We start from the raw sequence: 22,208 nt of genomic DNA, 5'->3' as shown, positions 1-22,208 counted from the left end.
TTAAAAGCCACTTTATTTTGCTCGAAATGCATTTTAAACACTTATTTTATATAAATGCTTTTATATGTATGGAGGATACACACTCCAAAACAACTAGGTCCAAACAATGCATCCTCAATTCACACAAGTATCTGAACTGAAGATGAGCCCTGTTCTCACCATCTCTTTAAGGCCATGGAGAGCTCAACATTTAGTCCAAGTTAATTCTCTTAAACTTTGAAGATTTAGTGTACGTAAAAGGCAGTGAAGAAAAGGGACCCTTATTTTGTTGAGTTTTGGCCTTCAGAAGTCTACCATAGATCTCTATGTCTGAACATTAAATGAATGAATTCAATCTGGAGTTAGCTCTTTGTGTGTTGACCTAAAACTTATCCCTGACTACTGAAAAAAAGAAGAAAATTCTTTCCCAGGGAGCCTCATGGCTTAAGACTCTCCAGTCCATCCACCTATAAAGGCTGTTGAGTTCATTTGTTTCAGAGAATGTACAATGGTCCAAGAGCAGGAATCATCAGTAGGTACTAATGCGTAATAACATCACCTGCTTGGTGACCTCCTCAATTGCAGAATTTGAGGTGAGTTTGACAGCTGGGTGACTAGTGTCAGAGATAGACAGGGGCAAAATAAGGCAGTTGATGAAACTCACTTTTGTGGTCTCCACTATTCTGCCTGGTTCTTGCTCCACCTGCCCACTTCCAATTGCTTGTCAGAAGGCCGCACCATCCCTTCTTTAGACTCAATGCCTTCAGTTGCCACTGCAACCCTGGGGTGCAGGGACCCAAGTCCCCCAGTGAAGCCCAAGTCCACACTTGCCCTCCCTGTCTGGCACCTCAGATTTCCACGGGTTGGCATTCACAACCTTCCTCTTAAAAACAGCCCTCTGGGCCGGGCGCGGTGGCTCAAGCCTGTAATCCCAGCACTTTGGGAGGCCGAGACGGGCGGATCATGAGGTCAGGAGATCGAGACCATCTCTGGCTAACACGGTGAAACCCCGTCTCTACTAAAAATACAAAAAAAGCTAGCCGGGCGAGGTGGCGGCGCCTGTAGTCCCAGCTACTCGGGAGGCTGAGGCAGGAGAATGGCGTGAACCTGGGAGGCGGAGCTTGCAGTGAGCTGAGATCCGGCCACTGCACTCCAGCCTGGGTGACAGAGCGAGACTCCGTCTCAAAACAACAACAACAACAACAATAACAACAACAACAAAAAAAAACAGCCCTCTGACACAACATGCCCTGGCTAGGGACTCGAGTCACTGTGAGTTTCAGGGTTTGGAATCAACTACTCCTTGGTCATGTGCCAAAGTACTAACTCAAGAGAAAAGGAGTGGGCTCTCATCTTTCCCAAGTAACATCTACTTTCTAAGATTGCCTTCTGAGATAATGTTGCTGAGCAAACGCGTACTTTTTAAAAAGTGAAGCATTCCATACATACAAAAAATTTAAGAACATAATGAACTGTCCTGTACATAGTACCAGGTTTACTAAATCTCAGTATTTTCATCATATGAGCTCCAGAGTTTTCAAAAGNTGGCCTCCCAAAGTGCTGGGATTATAGGCATGAGCCACCACACCTGGTGGTAAAATATTATTGATAGCATTAAAGCCCCTGTGTGGCACTTTGTAATCTCACTCATGTCTCTCTCCAGAAGAAAAGACCTTCTTGAATTCAGAGCTAATCACTCCCAAACATGTTTATGTACACATACCTAAACAATGTATGGGATTTTTTGGTAGTTTGTTACATTTTATATAATGCTTATCATTACATACAAATAATTATAAAACTTGCTTCTGTTTTTGTGATTTGTCCATGCTAATATGTATCACCCTAGTTCATTACTTTTAATTTCTGAAGACTTTTTCATTATGTAATACACAATTTATATGTCTAATAAACAGGTGAATTGAGATAGAATTTACATATAATAAACAGTACATAAAGTGCAAATTTGATAATTTTTCAAATATGTATGCACCCATGAAACAGTCACCACAGTCAAGACAATAAACATATATATCATGCCCCACAATTTCCTCCTGCCCCTTTGTAATTAACTATGCCCATCCTTTCCTGTCATCCCATCCCTAAAAGCAATCATTGATTTGCTTTTTGTCACTGTAGATTAGTAGAAAGTGCCGTTTCTCGAATTTCATATGAATGTACTCATACAGAATATACTACTTTCTGTCCGACTTCTTTCACGCACCCTAATTATACTGAGATCCATCCATGTTGTTGCATTTATACCTAGTGTAACTAGTTCATTCCTTTTTATTGACAAAGAGTATTTCATTGTATGATTATGACACAAATTGTTTACCCATTCATCTGTTGATGGACATTTGGGTCATTTCCAGTTTGGGGCTATCAAAAGTAAAATTAACATGAAATTTCACCTACAAGTCTTTTTTTTTTTTTTCTTTTTTGGACAGGGTCTCACTCTATCACCCAGGCTGGAGTGTAGTGGCACCATTTCGGCTCACTGCAACCTCTGCTTCATGGGCTCAAGCGATTCTCCAGCCTCAGCCTCCTGTGTAGCTGGGATTACAGGAGTGAGCCACCAACACCTGGCTAATTTTTGTATTTTTTGTAGAGATAGGGTTTCACCATGTTGCCCACGCTGGTCTCAAACTCCTGAGCTCAAAGCAATCTGCCTGCCTCGGCCTCCCAAAGTGCTGGGATTACAGGTGTGAGCCACCGTGCCCAGTCTCACCTACAAGTTTTGTATGGACATAGCTTTCCTTTCTCTTGGTAAATACCTAAATGGCTGGATCATATGGTAAGTGTATGCTTACTTAAGAAACTGCCAGCTTTCCAGCATGTACTACTTTAATTCCCACCACCAGCAGTTTGTGAGAGCTCTGGTTCTGTCACATTCTTGCCAAGACTTGGTATGCACCATCTTTTGAATTTTAATCATTCTAGTAGGTAGGTAGCAGTATCTCATTGAAATTTATTTTGCATTTCATTAATGACTAATGATACTGAACCATCTTTTCATGTGCTTATCTACTATCTGTGATGGTTAATACTGAGTGTCAACTTGATTGGACTGAAGGATGCAAGTATTGATCCTGGGTGTGTCTGTGAGGGTGTTGCCAAAGGACATTAACACTTGAGTCAGTGGGCTGGGGAAGGCAGACCCACCTTTAATAGGGTGGGCACCATCTAATCAGCTGCCAGCGAATATAAGCAGGCAGAGAAATATGAAAAGGCAAGACTGGCTTGGCCTCCCAGTCTACATCTTTTTCCCATGCTGGATGCTTCCTGCCTTCGAACATTGGACTCCAAGTTCTTCAGTTTTGAGACTCAGATGGGCTCTCCTTGCTCCTCTAGCTTGCAGATGGCCTATTGTGGGACCTTGTGATCGTGTAAGTTAATACTTAATAAACTCCTCTCTCTCTCTCTCTCTCTATATATATATCCTATTAGTTCTGTCCCTCTAGAGAACCCTGAGTAATACACCATCCACACCTCTTCTTTGGTAAAGTATTCAAATCTTTTATGCATTTTGGTGAAAGGCTTGTTTGTTTTCTTATTAGTGAGTTTTGAGAATTTGTTATATATTCTGGATACAATCCTTTATTAAAATAAATAATTTGTAAATATTTTCTCCTAGTTCGTGGCTGGTCTTTTCATTCTCTTAACAGTGCATTTTGAAGAGGCTTTTAATTTTGATGAAACCTAACATATAACTATTTTATTTTATGGATAATGCTTTTGTCATTTGTGTGTAAAGAATTTTTGCCTAACCCAAGGTCAAGATTTCCTCCACGTTTCCTTCTAGAAGTTTTACAGCTTTTACCTTTTACATTTAGATATATAATCAATTTTGAGTTAAGTTTTGTAAATAATGTGAAGTATGGATCAAACTTCATATTCTTACATATAGATATCCAATTGCTCCAGCACCAGTTACTAAAAAGACAATCCTTTCTCCACTGAAATTGCTTTGCATCTTTGTTGAAAATCATTTGTCCATATATGTATGAATCTATTTCTCAAGTCTTTTTGCTGAGCCTTTGATCTATTTGTCTATCTTCATGCAAATACCACATTATATTGATTTCTGAAGCCTTATAATAAATCTTGAAATCAGCTGATGTTAGTTCTCCAACTTTGTTATTATTTTCAAAGTTTATTTTATTTATTTATTTATTCATTTTTTTGAGACAGAGTCTCTCTCTGTCGCCCAGGCTGGAGTGCAGTGGCGCGATCTCGGCTCACTGCAAGCTCCATCTCCCGGGTTCACGCCATTCTCCTGTCTCAGCCTCCCGAGTAGCTGGGACTACAGGCACCCGCCACCGTGCCTGGCTTATTTTTTGTATTTTTAGTAGAGATGAGTTTTACCATGTTAGCCAGGATGATCTCAATCTCCTGACCTCGTGATCCGCCCGCCTCGGCTTCCCAAAGTGCTGGGATTATAGGCGTGAGCCACTGCACCCGGCCTGTTTTTCAAAGTTTTAAATGATTATGCTATATTCTTTGTATTCCAATATGAACTTTAGAATCAGCTTGTCAATTTCTATAAAATAACCTGCTGGAATTTTCATTGAGATTATGTTGACTCTACAGGTTGATGTGGAAAGAACAGAAATCATAACTGTTCTGAGTCTTTATCCCATAACATGATACATAGCTTCATTTTTTAGTCATCTTTAATTTCTCTCAGCAATATTTTATAGTTTTCAAGGTCTTTCAAGTCTCACCCATCTTTTGTTAGATTTATCATTAAGTATTTCATATTCGTGAAGCTGTTTTAAATGGAATTTCTTTTTTAAAATTTCAATTTTCAACTGTTACTAATATATTGAAATGAAATTTATTTTTGTATTGTGATCTTATTCTATGTCAAATGTTTCAGTCTTTGCTTTATGGTTCTTTTTTTTAAAAAATGTTTGGTCTAAAAAAAAAATCCCTCCTACTCTGGGATCATATGTGTGTTTTCTGTTAACGTGGTTCTGTTAACAGATATTCTGTAGTTGAGCCATCCTTGTGTTATAGGAATAAAGGCTATTTTAATGTGTTTAATAAAACACTGATGGATTACATTTTAACATATTTTAAAAAATATTTTTGTGTCTATATTCATGAGTGATATTCTCTCACTCTCGATTTTTTAATGTTATATGTATTTGGTATCAAGAACATACACTCTACATAAAATGTCTTTTTCTATTTTCTGAAGTAGTTTATATGAGAATGAGATTATTAGTTCCTGGAACTTCTGTTAAAGTAAGCTATAGAACTATGGGGGGCTGGTGCCATTTTGGGACAGAAATGCAAGTTGAGGGACACTTTTAATGAATGATTAAATGTCTTCTGCTTTTAAATTTTTGGTTTATTCAAGTTTTCTACTACTTCTTTACCTAAGTTTTCAAATTATTGGCATGAAGACATTTACACAATTTTCTTATGTTTTAAAAAGTCTGTATTGTATTTATGACGTATTTGTTTATGTGGCCCCACACTCTTTTCCTTCATTGACCTTAACTACAGATTGGTCTTTTTAATTATTTTTTACAAGTAAAACTCCTCCTGATTAAGGGCTGGCAAACTTTTCCTGTAGAGGACCAGATAGTCAATATTTCAGGCTTTGAAGACCACATACTGTCTCTGTCATACATATATTGTTTGTTTTTCTTTACTTTTTTAACAACCTTTTAAAAATGGGGGTAAAGGCACTTTTTTACTCACAGATGTTTCAAAACTAGGCTGCGAGTTGTTCTTTGCTGACAGCTGTTCTTGTTTGTTTCCTGTTTTTCTTTCATTTACTTTTCTTCCTTTATTTCTTTCCTCTGCTTTTATTGGGTTTATCTGGTTGTGTTTTTTCTAGCTTTATTTGAAGGCTAATTTTTTACTTTTAGTATTATCTTTTTTTGGGTGGCGGGGGACAGGGTCTCGCCGCGTTGCCCCGGCTGGTCTTGAACTCCTGGACTCAATCAATCCCCTCCTGCCTCGGCCTCCCAAAGTGTTGGGACTACAGGTGTGAGCTACTGTGCCCAGCCTCTTTTTCAAAAGAATTAAAGCCTGTAAGTTTGCCTTCAAATACTTTTTTGTTGCTTACTACTTATGATACATTATAGTTCTTTCACTGTGGTTTACTTCTACATTTAAAAAATATTACTGTGAAGATATATTTATATATGAATAGATTTTAGTTTCCAAAAACTATAGAAACTATTATTTTATTGTTGATAATATCTAATGAGATACAGTGTGTGGTCTTAGAGGCAGGGTTCTATGGTATTCAGTTTTTGAAATTTGCTGAAATACTTGCTTTCAACCAAGGGTATGATTATTATTTTAAAAATGCCCCATGCATAAGTTTTCATATATACTTTCCTATTTTTTGAGTTCAAACTCAGTGGGCATTTGCCAAACTTTCATGTCACTCAGACATAAAAGAATGCCTTTTGTGGCATTCCCAAGGTGGTGACCAAAACTCAGTTTCCAAATTTCCACTGCAGCTGAGTTTTCTTTCTAATTTCAATATCTACATTTTTCCCTCCCAATCTGCTAATTTGTTGCTTTCCTATATATTTTTTCTTATTTCATTTCCTTCTTTTGTAGCTTCACTTTTTTTGCTCTTTTGAAAGAGAAGTTATTCCTTCATTTCTTTCTTTGAACATCTTAAGACTACTTCTTTTAAAGTCTTTTTCTTATTTTCCTACAAAGTTAATTTTATCTGGGGTAAGATAATGTTGTCTGCTGATTTTGCTGGCTGAACGTTTAGAAATTTAAGATTTCTTTATATACTTTGAAATTAAACTTAAGAGTTTCAGTTTTAAAGGGAAGTAATTTCTAATTCTTTCCTCTCTCACCCTCCTTGCTCAGCCTACCCTGCTCTGATAATTTTCCAGTTGCCTTCACCTGGCCCTTGAGGTCATTATTCAGGAATTCCATCCTTATCTCTGTGCTCCTATTCTGTGTGGGTATCAGAAACAGTGCGAACACGGGCTTTAAGCTAACAATGTGACTTTGCTAAAAGCTATGATACGAGGGAGAGGTTGGCAATACTTTTTGACTGAAGCATGAAGCCTTCTACAGCCCATGGCATCAAATAATGAGCCTGATTTCCATTCCTCATCCCATCTGGAGCACTTCTAGGTCCTTTCCCCAAAGCTTCAAGAACTATTTATCCCCAGGAGTTGAAGCCGAAGCTACTTTGGCCTCTTCCAGACCAAATCCCAGTAGCCTGTATCCTCAGCCACAGTCATGGCTTTTCAGTTTTGTCTCATTTCTGGCCTGTGGAGATGTTCATCTTGTTTTTGGTCCAGCTATATCTCTTTGCTTTTGCATTTTATTATGTTCTTTATTACTGACATGTATTTGGAGTAGAACAAGTGCACCAAAGCATAAACTCCATGCATTACTATGGCTGGAACTTGGGGACACCTGCACTACTCTGATCTAGCTCATGAGAGAAACCCTGGTAGTGGGAAGTCCAAGCTAAGTAAGAGAAGGGAAGGCAAGCTAGCCAGGAAGTTGTGGTGGAGTGCCCTTGTAGGCTGAATAAGGACCCTCAATGCTGCCCACCTCCTAATCTCAGGAATCTTTGAATATGTTACTTACATGGCAAAAGGGACTTTACAGACATGATTAAGGATCATGAGATAGGGATGTTACCCTGAAATATCCAGGTAATCCCAATGTAGTCACAAGGGTCCTTATAAGAGGAAGGCAGGAAGGCCTATGTCAGAGAAGACATGAGGATGGGAAGAGAGGTCAGATTGATGCAAAGAGACCATGAGCCAAAGAATGCAGGCTACCTGTAAGAGCTAGAAAAGGCAAGAAAAAATGGATTTTCCCCTAAAGCTTCCAGAAAGAAACAGCACTGCCAAAACCTTGACTGTCAATTTTGTTTAACCCAGTGAGATCGATTTTTGGATTTCCGAATTTCAGCACACTAAGATAATAAATCTATGTTGTCTCAAGCCACCAAGTTTATGGTTATTTGTTATTGCAGCCATAAGAAACTAATAAGGGTAAGGTGCAAAACCTCAATTAGAGAGGAAGAGGAAGTGCTTTTTTAAAAAAAAGTTATTTATTTATTTATTTATTTATTTATTTTTTACTTTGAGATCTATTGCATGGCATGGTGAAAACAGCAAATAAATGATAACTTATTGTACAGTTCAAAATCACTAAGCAAGTAAATTTCAAATGTTCTCACCACAAAAAAAGGCTTTGAGATAATGGATATGTTAATTAGCTTGATTTAGTTATTCCATATTTCATCCATAAATTGTAATATCACTTTGTACCCCATAAATATATATATAACTGTTGGTCAATTTAAAATTAAAAATGAAAATAAACTAATATGTGTATTGAGAGCTAATCTCTGCATGCAACCATGTAAAGACAGCAAATTACCTTCTGTATGCATATGAATAATTACTTCTGACTGTACTTCAGGTGGCCATGTGTCTGAGAACCTGGAATATTTCTGGAATTAAGAGATGTGCACATGTGATGCACGATGGTGATGGAAGAGGAAATATATCCTGTAAGGATTCCAGATGGACACTTAGTGCTCTTCTAAATTGGACAATTAGTATGTGGGGAAAAGTAGCTTTTCAGCACATGTGAGTCCTTGGCCAGGGAATAATTTCATGTTAATCTGTTAATCTACCATACCAGCATCAATAACTATTTGATTTCACTATTTTTTCAGATCATTTTAATAATTTATGTGTATAAATATTTTGTAATCTATATAGACAGAGTAATCTAAAACATTGTACAGTATTAAAAGGTACCTGTTAAATTTTGTGGAAAACAGAGAAAACCACTTACGTTAGCCATGGCTATCTCTGTGTTTCACTTAAAACTTGCTAGTATGTTGTAATTATACATATTTTGTTTTAAAGTACAGCTATGAACAATGATAGAAATGCATGAATTTATTGGATCATAAATAAATGCTTCTATTTTAAAATCCTTAGAAAATTACCCTTGGCCAGGCACAGTAGCTCGTGCCTGTCATCCCAGCATTTTAGGAGGCAGAGGCAGGTGGCTTGCTTGAGCCCAGGAGTTCGAGACCAGCCCAGGCAACATGGCGAAACCCTGTCTCTACAAAAAATACAAAAATTAGCCAGGTGTGGTGGCACATGCCTGTAGTCCCAGCTACTCAGGAGGCTAAGGCAGGAGGATTGTTTGAGTCTGGGAGGCGGCAGTTGCAGTGAGCCATGATTGCGCCAGTGCACTCCAGCCTGGGTGACAGATAAAGACTGTCAAAAAAGAAAGAAAGAAAGAATGAATGAAAGAAAGAAGGAAGGAAGGAAGGAAGGAAGGAAGGAAGGAAGGAAGGAAGGAAAGAAAGAAAGAAAGAAAGAAAAAAATTATCCTTGAATGTGGCAGAGAATTGGGTAAAATAAAAGGATCATAAGTATTTCAATAAAACATGACTAATTTTAAAATAGAATAAATCGATTCTAAAGTGACCAACAGTTTGGTGATGAATTTTGAATAAATAAGGAAACTGGCTATAAAGAATGTATGTCAAATTTCTCTTAAAATATAGTTTGCTATGGAACAATAGGAAATTAAAACACAGAAACATTAGAAAAGAAGTACTACTATCACTATATCCGCAAAGGAGTATATGATATAGTGAAACCACAGGGGTTTTGGGACCATGAAGTTATATCTGTATACATTTCCTCAAAAACATGGGAAAGTACTTCATAATTTCTATACATAAAGTCAGATTCATTTTTAATTTGTGTAATGTTATGCTAGTTGCAAGGATATCACAATGAATACAAAATGAACTCTGCCTCCACAGAACCCACCTTCTCATAGACAAGTGAGATAGAAAACAATGGCTATGATAGACAAGACCATTATGCTACCTCCTGGTGCTGGGCAATGGAGCAGCCCTTGTATCACAGGTCTTCACAGGAGACCACAGTACAAAGAAAAGGATGGAGGAAAAACCGCCAAGCAAAGGCCTTTTAACTAAGTCGTAAAGACTTAAGAGGGAATTATAGAATGTATAGAAAAAGAGGGTTCTCAACATTTCCAAAGCCCCTGGAATATATTAGGATTTATTTTCTCTAGGTATGGAATATGCAATCTTCTGCCCTAGAAATCATACCTTCCCTTCTTTGATCTTGGTTCCAATAATTTGTCGTCTTTGCTGAATGATCTCAATGAGAAGATCACACTCCTCTGTCAATTTGGCTTCTTGACGTGATGCATTGACCTACAGGATAAGTACAATGGTAAGTGTTAATTTGGCCTTTGTTTTCAGTTAAATGCTATTTTTAATGTACACTAGGATGTTTCTAGTAATCTCTGAAAAGATATTTTAAATGTTAACTCTTTGATTATGCAGGGATGGCAAATATAGGACTTACATGGCCACTTCCTATCTTGCATCCTTGGAAAACATTATTATCCAGTGACAGCAGTCTTTTGTACTAAGCCAGACTCAGCTGCAGAATCTTTAACATAACATGTACATGGCCATTACCAATTAGTTGGAAACTGATGTGTCATGTAAAATATATTTGCAATTCCTGCTTTTATACTTTAAAAAAGTATCAAATTTTTCCTGTTAAACATAAAAAATGTAAGTTAAAAAAACAACCAATATTATTCTTTTATGGAGGACAGATTACTATCAATCTCTTTTAGACAAATTTTCCATAAGCAATGTAGCAAGCCTGTATCCATTTATTTAACATTTCTTTCAAATACAAACATCAATTTTGTATCTAATCATTATAAAACATAAAAAGGACCAAAAGATGGTTCAATAGTTTATTAATCTTATGACATAATTTAAAATTATACTCCCAGTATACTTCTGAAAGACCAAGGTTCTACAATGAAAGAATACCATTCACGTGGAAAGGTGGATCATTACAGAGTGGCTTGTATTTGAAGTTTTTGTGACTCGTATGCAAGGGAGGCTTACAATTAGCTCATTCTTGGCAACTAGGCCTGGGAAATACTCTGCACATGCTATTTCCTCCATCTCATGACAATTCTGAAATGCTTATTCACAAACAGAAACCCAGAAACCACAGCTGTGTGAGATGGAGATAGCAGGCATGAGGTTTATTATTTTAACACAGCCGCAGGAGAAGTTGCAATGTTACAAAGAATGACAATGGCATTGATTATTCTAGCATATCTCAGGGAGGAGACATGGCCCAGTCCCTAGCCTTTTTGATTTGGAAGACTTTAACTGGAGTAATTTCATTCTCTATGAATGAGATAAACTGGAAGTAGGGTCATGAGTTCAAGATAAAAATCCACTGATGGCTGTTCACAGAAACCATGTCCTGTTTCCAGAGGCCCAGGATTCCTTGAATTTTATTTGTGATCATTGTTCAGACACAACATAGAGATTACTCAAGACATCTTATTGAGAAGATGATGGTCATTGGCCATTTGCAGTAAACCATGAGATTACGTCCTGCATCAGTTTAGCAGACAGAGTTATTTGCTAAGTATTTGTTTAATGAACAAAGAAAAAAATTAAAAATGCATTGACTGAGAAGTACAAATGTAGAACTCAGGCTAATATTTCAAGGAGGATAATCATTAGGCTTCATTTCTCTTATCGTTCTTTTATGTCATCATTTCTAGTTCCCCTTGAGGTTTCTCAAATAAATTTAGCTGTCTATTGACATATTTTCTTGAAACTTACACTCAGTAAATTTCTTGTGTTTCCTTTTGACCTCTGACTGAATTTAATAACTAACTACAACTGAGTTATGAAAAGGATGGGACCATATTGATAACATGAGCACATTATGATGGAGGAAGTAAAATTTCTAGAAAGTAGCACTGACAAAGCTTCTTTGCTTGACCAAACTTTAGTCTTGAACTTTCTCCTGGGCCCTTCTGTGCACTTCCTTGTAAACTAGTTTTAGCAAGAACCCTGCTGAGTTGGTTTAGCCAGAATACTCCATCTCCATATCTGATCACTCTCAGTATCTGATTGGGTTCTTCATCCTTCACCATGCCCCGGGGAATGTCTGATCAACTTGGCCTACCTTCAGCAAGAATCCTTTTAGATCGGTTTAACCAGAATCCCCCTTACCCCTGATGTTTCCTCTTAGTAATTTTCCATCCACTTACCACCACCCTGCTCCTTGGCTGTAAATCTCCACTGGTCCACATGACACTGGGAGTTGAGTCCCATTCTATACTGAGGTCTCTTTCCCCTTACTACAATAGTCCTGAATAAAATCTGTTTTTACAGCTTTAAGTGCTGTCCAGCTCTGGTTTTTCTTTGTCAGACCCCAGACTTGAAAAGTATCTACTAGAAATAAACCCGAAGAGCTAAGTTGTACTTGAGAATACCAGGTAAATCTGATAGAATGTAAACTCCATATGCGCAGGGATCTTCAGCTGTTGTATTAAATAAGGTATCTATCCCAAGCACCTGGTGCTATGTCTGGCACAAAATAGGCATTCAAAAAATATTTGTTGAATAAATAAATAGGGAAAATGACCTTCCAAGAAGAGACAGGGCAAAAACGTAACGAAGCACGTAGTTATTACTAGTAATCACTCGATATGCAGGTAATGGATGGGTTTCCAAGGACTGTATAGACACAGAATTATGTCCTAAGGATTGTTTTATTTGAGGGGGAGGGAGGAAAGGAGTTGATTTTTTTTGAGACAGGGTCTTGCTCTTTCTCTGTCACCCAGGCTGGAGTGCACTGGTGCCATCACGGCTCACTGCATCCTCGACCTCTCGGGCTCAAGCAATCCTCCCCCTTCAGTCTCCTGAATAGCTGAATAGCTGGGACTACAGGCATATGCCATGACTCCCGGCTAAATTTTTAAAAAATGTATTTTTTTTGTAGAGACAAGGTCTTGCTATGTTGCCAGGCTAGTCTCAAACTCCTGGGCTCAAGTGATCCTCCCACCTTGGCCTCTTAAAAGTGCTGGGATTACAGGTGTATGCCACCACACCTGGCCAGGAATTGATTTTTTAAAACTGCCTTATTGGAATATATTTCACATATCATAAAATGTGTCCATTTAAAATGTGCAGTTTTGTGGTTTTTCGTGTATTCACAGATGATTTCATGTGCAACTCTCATCATAATCTAAGCCTAAAACATTTTCAGTGCCCAGAAAAGAAACCCATAATGTGTGCAGTCACTCCACATTTTCCCTACCTGCCCCAGCTCCAGCCCGAGGCAACCACTAGTCTACTTTCTGTCTCTTTATGGATTTGCCTGTTCTGGACATTTCATACAAATGGAATAAAATAATACATAATCCTGGCCGGGCGCGGTGGCTCAAGCCTGTAATCCCAGCACTTCGGGAGGCCAAGACGGGCGGATCACGAGGTCAGGAGATCGAGACCATCCTGGCTAACACGGTGAAACCCCGTCTCTACTAAAATACAAAAAACTAGCCGGGCGAGGTGGCGGGCGCCTGTAGTCCCAGCTACTTGGGAGGCTGAGACAGGAGAATGGCGTGAACCGGGGAGGCGGAGCTTGCAGTGAGCTGAGATCCGGCCACTGCACTCCAGCCTGGGCAACAGAGCGAGACTCCGTCTCAACAACAACAACAAAAATAATAATACATAATCCTTTTTGTTTCGCTTCTTTCACTTAGCATAATGTTTTCAAGGTTCATCTATGTGGTAGCATTTATCAGTACTTCATTCCCTTCTATGCCAAATAATATTTCATTGTATGAATAGACCACTTTTTGTTTATCTATTCTTTAATAGATGCACACTGATGTTTCTAGTTTTGGTTTGCTATAAATAATATTGATATGAACATTTATGTACAAGTTTTTGTGTGCCAATATATATTCATTTTTCTTTGATATAGGGGTAGAATTGCTGGGTCGCATAACTGTTTAATGTTTTAAGGAACTACCGAGCTATTGTTCAAAGTGGCTGCACTATTTTATATTCCCATCAGAAATACATGAGGGTTCCAATTTCTCCACATCCTTGTTAATGCTTGTTACTGTCTGTCTTTTTAATTTTATTCATCCTAGTGGGTGTAAAGTAGTATCTCACTGTGGTTTTGACTTACATTTTCCTGACGGCTAATGATGCTGACCATCTTTTCATGTACTTACTGGACAGCTGTGTATCTACGTTGGAGATATGACTATTTGGATCTTTTGCTCCTTTTGTAATTGGGTCATTTGTCTTTTAATTACTAGATTGTATTATTTCTTTACATATTCAGAATACAAGTCCCTTATCAAATATCTGATTTGCAAATATTACCTCCTGTTTTGTGGGTTATCTTTGCATTTTCTTTATGACACCCTTTAAAGCACAAAACATTTTTAAATTTTAATGAAGTTCAATTTATCTACTTTTCTATTGTTGCTTGTGCTTTTGTTGTTGTACCTAAGAAACCATTGCCTATCCCAAGGTCATGAAGACTTACTGTTCTGTTTTCCTCTATAAGTTTTATATTTTATATTTAGGTCTATGAGCCATTTTGAGGTCAGTTTTGTGTATGGTGTGGGGGTAGGCTTCTGACTTTATTCTTTTGCTTTGGATAGCCAGTTGTCTCAGCACAATTTTTTGAAAGACTATTCTTTCTTTCATTGAAGTGTCTGAGAACCTTTGTCGAAAATCAATTGACCACATTGTGAGGTCCTCAAGTTTTACTATTGTCACTAACATATTCCACACTTCAAGCTCTTCCGACTTTGACTAAGTCCAGTGAGACCCCACTGCTAATTTTAGAGTAGGGACTGTGAGATGAAATTTGGTGTGTAATATACCCACATGGTGACATTAGGAAAATCTTAGGCTATCTCTATTTGTGAGTTTTCCTATTTATAAAATGAGCTGAATGATCTGCTCTCTCAGCCATGTGGAATTATTGTGGTGAATACATGAAATAATATATGAAGAAACACCTAAACTTATGAAGCCATTGACAAATCTGAGGTACTGTTGTCTGCATTAAGAAGGCATTTTGTAAACAGATTATGATTTAGTTTAGGATCCATTTCACTCTCACAATCATTGGGATTTGAGTTACTGCATGGTAGAAAAAGTATCCCAGTTGCCACTGTAATGTGGGGCTCAATTTAATCCAAATTTTGACTATCTGATTTACAGAATGGATAGGTTTGCTTTACCAAAAAAGTGGGCTGAAATCCTCTTTGTTGAGGCAAATGTGTTTTGAGAACACTGATATCACAATCACCATCACCCCAAAATGTAAAATCCTAGAAATTTGGGAACAGGATTTATTCATTTTAGGCCAAGTATTTTTCCTAGATCTTTCAGAGAATACAGATTTAGCTTTCCTTTTGAAACCAGGGAAGTTGAATCTTGTTTTCTACTTTCATGAATTTCCAAATTCTTGTAACTCTAGTATTCTTATATTCCAAAAGGTACAATAAAACAAGTTAAATACTATTCTATATTTCAAAGATTTTTCTACTACAAAGAAGTTTTCCACAGTTTTGCTGTTTCATGTGTCATTTAAACAAAGAATTAATGATTTGATTGGACTTTCTCATTAATTTCTATTAGTTCAAATATGGCAGGGTTTATTGGTTACTTGCAGTTATGTTCTGGTGTTTCTAGTTCCCAGGTTTGGTTTGGAAGCTAACAGCTCCTGGTTATGATTTTTGCTTTCATTTCTGATTCACATCTTTTGATTCAGAAATCGCTGTGGCTGATGGAAGTGCTCTGAGGAGCGCCAATCTAAGAATGCAGAAAACAAGTTCAAACTCTTCTTTCCAGTACTCACACTTCCACTTTTGTGCCATCAGTCTCCTCCTTGGCCCCTAAACTAAGGGGAAGAGTGAGATGAAGATCATTAGGAATGATGCCCAGTGGTGGGTAATTATTGTCTCCTGCCTTTGGACCACACTGGAAATGGGGCACTTGACTTCTCAGGACAAAATACAGTTTAAAATTAGGCCTTCCTGTCCGGGCGCGGTGGCTCATGCCTGTAATCCCAGCACTTTGGGAGGCCAACGCCAGCGGGTCACGAGGTCAGGAGATTGAAACTATCCTGGCCAACATGATGAAACCCCGACTCTACTAAAAATACAAAAATTAGTTGGGTGTGGTGGTGCATGCCTATAATCCCAGCTACTTGGGAGGCTGAGGCAGGAGAATCGCTTGAACCCAGGAGTCGGAGGTTGCAGTGAACCAAGATCTCAGGCCAGGCTCCTTGATACTATGGTTTTTTCTCACCTCAAGTACACTCATAAGCAAATATCACATCAGCCCACCAGTATGAGAAACTCAGTCATTTTCACCTCATTTTTGGCCTTACCCATCTGCTCAGCACACACCTTCTCTACATTTAGAGTCACAGTTTTCTTTCGCATCTTGAAATGCATCTTCTCCCCATCAGTCTTGCCTGTAGGGAGTTGCTGACCTACTTTCTCCTATTCCTAGGGTAATATTGCTGCTTCTCTCTGACAATGACTTTCTGATCCTTTACAGTCTAATGAAAGAGACATTACAAAGTTGAATAATGATGTGAATGTAGAAGCAAAACAATCATATCTGGCCTGCCTAGTCCTGAGATGGAATTCAGCATTGAGGGTCACCCGGCTTCATTAATGCTCATATCTGGCACCAATAATCAGTTGTAGTCCCATGTAAGTTGCCACTGGATGCACAGTTTACCTTCCCTTTCTAGAAATGCAATTACGCATAATCATTCCCTAGATTAGTTAATGATGACATAAATGGATTAGCTATTTTCTCAAGAGCACTTGGTTAGCAACGCCCAAAGTCTCCCTGCTAAGTTTTATGGTGTAATAGTGTTACACTGTTTTGAGGAACGGGTGGGGTAAAGAGGACAATTATTTTTTTCCTTGTCAAATACGTATAAACATTAAAGGGATTTAGTTACATACATATACTAGAAATTGGACTAGGTGTCTGTGAAATGTTCTTTAGCAGTCTGTAAGTGGTATTTAAGTATTATTTCTAAAAACTGGCTCTTTTAATTTGACTTGTATTCAACTGCAAAATGAGATGTTCAGTGCAGAGTATAAACATCATTAGATTTCAGACATGTGTGGGCTTGAAATCTTTAGAAATATTTGGAACTCTTAGGATGGAGCATCAGTGAAGGAAAAAAAATATCTGGTCAGTTCTCACAGGTGAAATTGAACTAGCATGCATTTTAGAAACCCTCATTTTCTCATTTTGCAGTGCTTTATTGAAATAAGTTAGCCATCCATAGACTTTCAGAATACAGCCTTATAATTCCTGTTGTGAAAATGACACACTGACTTGATATATCACTTCTTATTCGTACACAGACGGAAACACTGAAGTAAGCTTGGGACAGGATAACCCCAATGTGTTGGAGACAGGATATTCTATTTCTGGGTATTGAGAAGAGCATTGCTGCATTGCACAAATCCGGAGGCTACTATTCACTTTGAATTCCGCAAGAATGGTAGACCCCTTGAGTTGTGCAATCCAGATGCCTCTCCCACCCTGGCCCACCATTACTGCACTCTTGAAATTGCACCATCAAACCGTGACCCCTTTAGTTTAAGATTCTGAACCTTGCCATCTTTGAAACCATTACCAAGGAGATTGGGAGTTTAAAAGACAAATATCTAATTTACCAGTTTGCCTAGATTCAGCCTCATGGCAAAAACAAAAGCTGTTTCATGCCACAGTGAATAAATGTGACCTTCCATTCCAAGGTCACGAATTAAGGTGACCTTGAGAAAGGCTGAAACATTTTATATATGATGCTAGGTTGACATTCTTGTTATTGTTTAGACTCAAAAGGACTTTTCTCTATGACTAAGAATATGTAATTTTGAGTCTGCATCCAAATTTGAAGGGGTTAGTGGTACTACATAATGTGGCATAACCATCCCATCTCACTCCAAAGGAAAAACATTGGAGGAGTTAATTCCAATTTGCCCAAGGCTGAAGCAACAGAAACAAAACAGAGCTTTATATAAGCTGATATTTGACCTGTGGATGAGGGTACAGGGAGAAAACTGTATGCAAGTGGGCTCTACACCCAACTGTGTACCACTGACCAGGTACAAAAAGAAATATGAGGATATGAGGGTGCTTTGGGTTTTACTGCCAAAGACAGCTGTGATGAACATTCCAGACTCTGGGGCAAAAGTTAGAGCTGCCAGAGGAACAATGAAAGGGATTCTAACACTTCAGTCTGTATATAAAACCGAGCCAAGGAGAATTGAGTAACAGCAGACAGTATTACTGTAATTCATCTGATATGTTTATATGTAATCTTCACCCTGAAACTCTTTCACACCAAAGTCAAATACTTGTGGACCTGGCTCAAGTGAATGAGAGAGAGAGAATGGCCTGGCTCCTGAGGTCTCTGTCTTTGGAGGACAGACCAGAGTACAGGACAATATTTTAATGTTTAATGTGTTAATTTAATATTTAACATTTTGATCAAAACTTTTTAAACTCCAAGAAAGGCTTTTCAGAAAAATTAAAAATGGAATCCTTTCATAAAGTGCTTTGGGGGGAAATAATAGTAGTGATATAGTGATACAACTAGAAGCTACATGTAATCCAGGCTTTAGCACAGTGACATGGTGGAAAATAATTTGGACCAGAGGAGATCAATTCTACATATTGATTAACTATCCAGACAGGAATTTGCTATGGGACTAAAAAAAATAGCTCCCAGGAACCTCATGATAAATCCTCTTTTCTTGAGGTTTCTAAGATTATGAAGTTTGAGTGCTGGACAAGATAGCAAGACATCATCAAAAATGGCAACACACTGTGGTTAGTAGAGCAATTAAATTCTTCCTTATAAATGAAATACAACTGTAATAAGGCAATAAAACTGCCCAGCAAAAAATGCCATTGCTAACGCCTAAAACTTTGAAACTTCACATAAAGGAGTTTTACTTGCAATAGCAGCATACAGAACGTGGCCATTCACGATGTTGTTGATGTCGCTGTTAGTTTTTCAGTAAAGCAAAATCTTCAAACACGTAAAATAATTTAGAGGGAGCAAGGGCTAATGGAGGCAGTGGTTTGGGGCTCAGAGACTTGAGGAAGTCTTCCTGGGATTGAAACACCAGGTTTTTATTGCTTATTAGTTGTATGTTATTGGGCATTTACTTCAACTATCTACATCTCAAGTTCCCTACCTGCATAAAATGAGGAAAATAACACTTGTTACCTGGCAGACCAGGTGCGATGCTGCTAAACATCCTACAACACATAAGACAGCCCCCACAACAGTGAGAGGTCCATACCCAAATCCCACTAGTGCCAAGATTGAGAACCCCTGGGTTAGACTGTGGTGAGAACTAAATGAGTGAATACATGAAAAGCCCTTGACAAATGCTTGGCATGTAGTAATTACTACATAAATGTGAATGATCACTATTGCTAACAAACTCTTTTTATCTGGAATGTCCATAGAGAATTAAAACTAGAGGTTCTAGGACCAGTCAGCCTGTGCTGGTTACCTGAGGACTTTCTAGCATGAATCAAAACTTTGATGCATCTACATCATCAAAATAATAGCTTTGGAAGCTATAACATGAGGCTTAACTCCAGAATTTTTGAAGCTACTTCTAAATCCCAAAATCCCAACTAGGTTCCTTGAAGGCCGCTTCCTGATGCAATTGGATGGGGAAAGAAGGGTAGAGAACATTCTTCCATGGTACAGAGCAGGAATTGGGAAACTTTTTTTTTTTTTTGTAAAGGCCTAGATAGTAATTATTTTAGCATTGTGGGCCAGACGGTCTCTGTTGCAGCTACTCAACTCTGCTGTTGTAGTGTGAAAGCAGCCATAGACAATATGGATGCAAATGGACGTGGCTGTGTTCCAATAAAACTTTACTTACAAAAACAGTGAGATTTAGCATGAGCATCACAGTTTGCTGACCTCTGGCATAAAGGAAAAATCATGGACTTTATATTCAAAGGACTGCAGGTATGAAAAATATGTTAAATTTCTGTGAGAAGGTTTCCTCATTTGCATACTTTTGATGAAAATATCTGTAAACAATCTGGTACATAGTAGATGCTCAATAAATATTAGTTTTCTTCTTTTAAAGCATGAATAGCTACAAGTACTAAATTAATGGAATTTCAGTTTGAAAATGACAAAATACTTGCGGTATGGTTTTTACTTTCCCCATGATGTCCTGCTGACTTCTGTCACAATTATAATAAATGTTACTCTTTCTGTAATGTTTTTCCTAAGCTACACTCAACTGACTTCAATCTTATATTCTTGGCATCAATATCACAGTCTTTTCTTTTTGTGTTTTTTTGTTAGAAGCAGTTCCAAAATGAAGAAGCAGAATGGAAGGGGTTGCTCATAATTCATTGGAAAACAATAAACTCCTCCCTTCCTTTCTCTTATTAATTACACACTTTATAAAACAAACGCTTCACACCCTTCCGTTTGGGCTGGGCACACTGAATGAAAAGAAATCTACTAACCTGCCATGGGTGTTTGTCTCTATCACATCTTTTTCATAAAGTTTCTGAAAAGTAGCAATTTCTATTAAATAATTTTCAACAAATGTGTTTGGCATTTGATGTTGTGGTCGGAGGGTAGACAATAACTTTTAGAAGATGACCATTAATGGAGTGCCAGGAAAGATGGAGGTGACGTGTTTCAGGGAAGGGAAGTTATTTCTAATGGAAAGAGGAAACTTCTACCCTATGACTTTACCTTAATCACTTTCAATCTTACATGTTATTTCTCATTAAGTGGCATTCCTTTTAGTTGTTGTGCCATGATTCCTGAAAAGTGATGTACTGGAAAAATACTGAGTTGGACCCCTTTTCAGGCTTCAGTTACTCAGGTATAGAAGCCATCTGCTCCTGCAAAGTTCTGGAAGATGAAGATTGGGTTTCTGCTCTTTGGTATTCCATACAGTGAGTGAAATACACATGACTACGCCACTGATAGAACTTAACTGGGAGGTACAACTGGAAAATGTTAAGCTTTGTTCTGCCTTCATGATGCATCCACAAGTGATATCTATGAAATATCTTGCCCTGTTGTTGTCATTCTAGAATATCAGGAGGTGAGTAGACTGATTTTTAAATATTTTTGATGTCCGGTGTTTCATATGTATGTTTACTCAAATATAATGAAAGAGATTTAAGTTTAGAGAAATTGAACATGTGAGCTATAGCCATGACTAGAAAAAGAGACTTGTGCTATCATTTCATTTTAGACATGGTTGGCAGTTCTATCCTCCCTGAGAAGGATATGAGACAAGAATGGATGGTCAAATTGTTGCCAGAAAACACCAGTACCGGGTAGGAAGTGAAACAGGGACAACTATGAAGCCAGTAAAGTGTGACTTACCAAGACCACCTTGGGCAACTGGAGATTAATTCCAGTGGGCAACTCTGGGAAACAGTATAGAACATTCCAGCTAATGGGGAAGAAGCAGAGTATTCATCTAACATCTCCCATCAGGAGCTGGTTGAAAGCTGTTGGGGGAAGGTAGGCATTAACTCCCCTTTAGAATTAGTTGGTCCTGGGAGGGGCAGAAAAAGCTCCCAGGCCAGGGAGATAGGACCTGTGAGTGCTATATGGGTATGGCCTTGACAGCTGTAGGAAGGAGCTCTTACACTAGAGGAGACTACAATATGACCATTTTGAGCTCTCATGGAGGACAGAGAGAGCTGGCATCACAGTCATCCAAGTTTTCAGTTCCAATGACTTTTGACTAACTGTGAGGCTAAACAGAATTTGCATCTGACAGTGCTTTCTGTACTAGCCTTGGTCATTCCTGACTTCAGGGCCACAATCTACCTACAAGCATTCATTTGCAACTGACTATAAGTGGGTCTAAGTTTGAGCAATGGTAGGCAAAGTTCCCTGAAAAAGAAAACACATGACATCTAGCGTGTCAGACTAAAATGTATATTTCCTTATCTAGTGACCCCTCACTTCCATCATTTCAACTCATTGTGAAATTATTATTATTATTATTTTTTGAGATGGAGTCTCGCTCTGTCGCCCAGGCTGGAGTGCAGTGGCCGGATCTCAGCTCACTGCAAGCTCCGCCTCCCGGGTTCACGCCATTCTCCTGCCTCAGCCTCCCGAGTAGCTGGGACTACAGGCGCCCGCCACCTCGCCCGGCTAGTTTTTTGTATTTTTTAGTAGAGACGGGGTTTCACCGTGTTAGCCAGGATGGTCTCGATCTCCTGACCTCGTGATCCACCCGTCTCGGCCTCCCAAAGTGCTGGGATTACAGGCTTGAGCCACCGCGCC

The 22,208-nt window shown here is 38.4% G+C and overlaps 1 protein-coding gene across 3 annotated transcripts in view; it reads right to left on the bottom strand.

Moving 5' to 3' along the window:
- MID1 (midline 1) overlaps positions 1 to 22,208 on the bottom strand; it is a 200,952-nt gene that overhangs the window by 48,647 nt on the left and 130,097 nt on the right. For all 3 annotated transcript variants that reach the window (XM_017858647.1, XM_017859982.1, XM_017859321.1), the window contains exon 4: positions 10,103 to 10,210. In XM_017858647.1, coding sequence (XP_017714136.1) covers positions 10,103 to 10,210 — 108 coding nt within the window. The remainder of the gene's footprint in view (positions 1 to 10,102; positions 10,211 to 22,208) is intronic.

Source organism: Rhinopithecus bieti, unplaced genomic scaffold, assembly GCF_001698545.2.
Source record: "Rhinopithecus bieti isolate Rb0 unplaced genomic scaffold, ASM169854v2 scaffold_9, whole genome shotgun sequence".
Taxonomy (NCBI): Eukaryota; Metazoa; Chordata; class Mammalia; order Primates; family Cercopithecidae; genus Rhinopithecus; species Rhinopithecus bieti.
The sequence above is the reverse complement of the archived record's forward strand: the minus strand, read 5'-3'. Positions and strand labels throughout refer to the sequence as shown.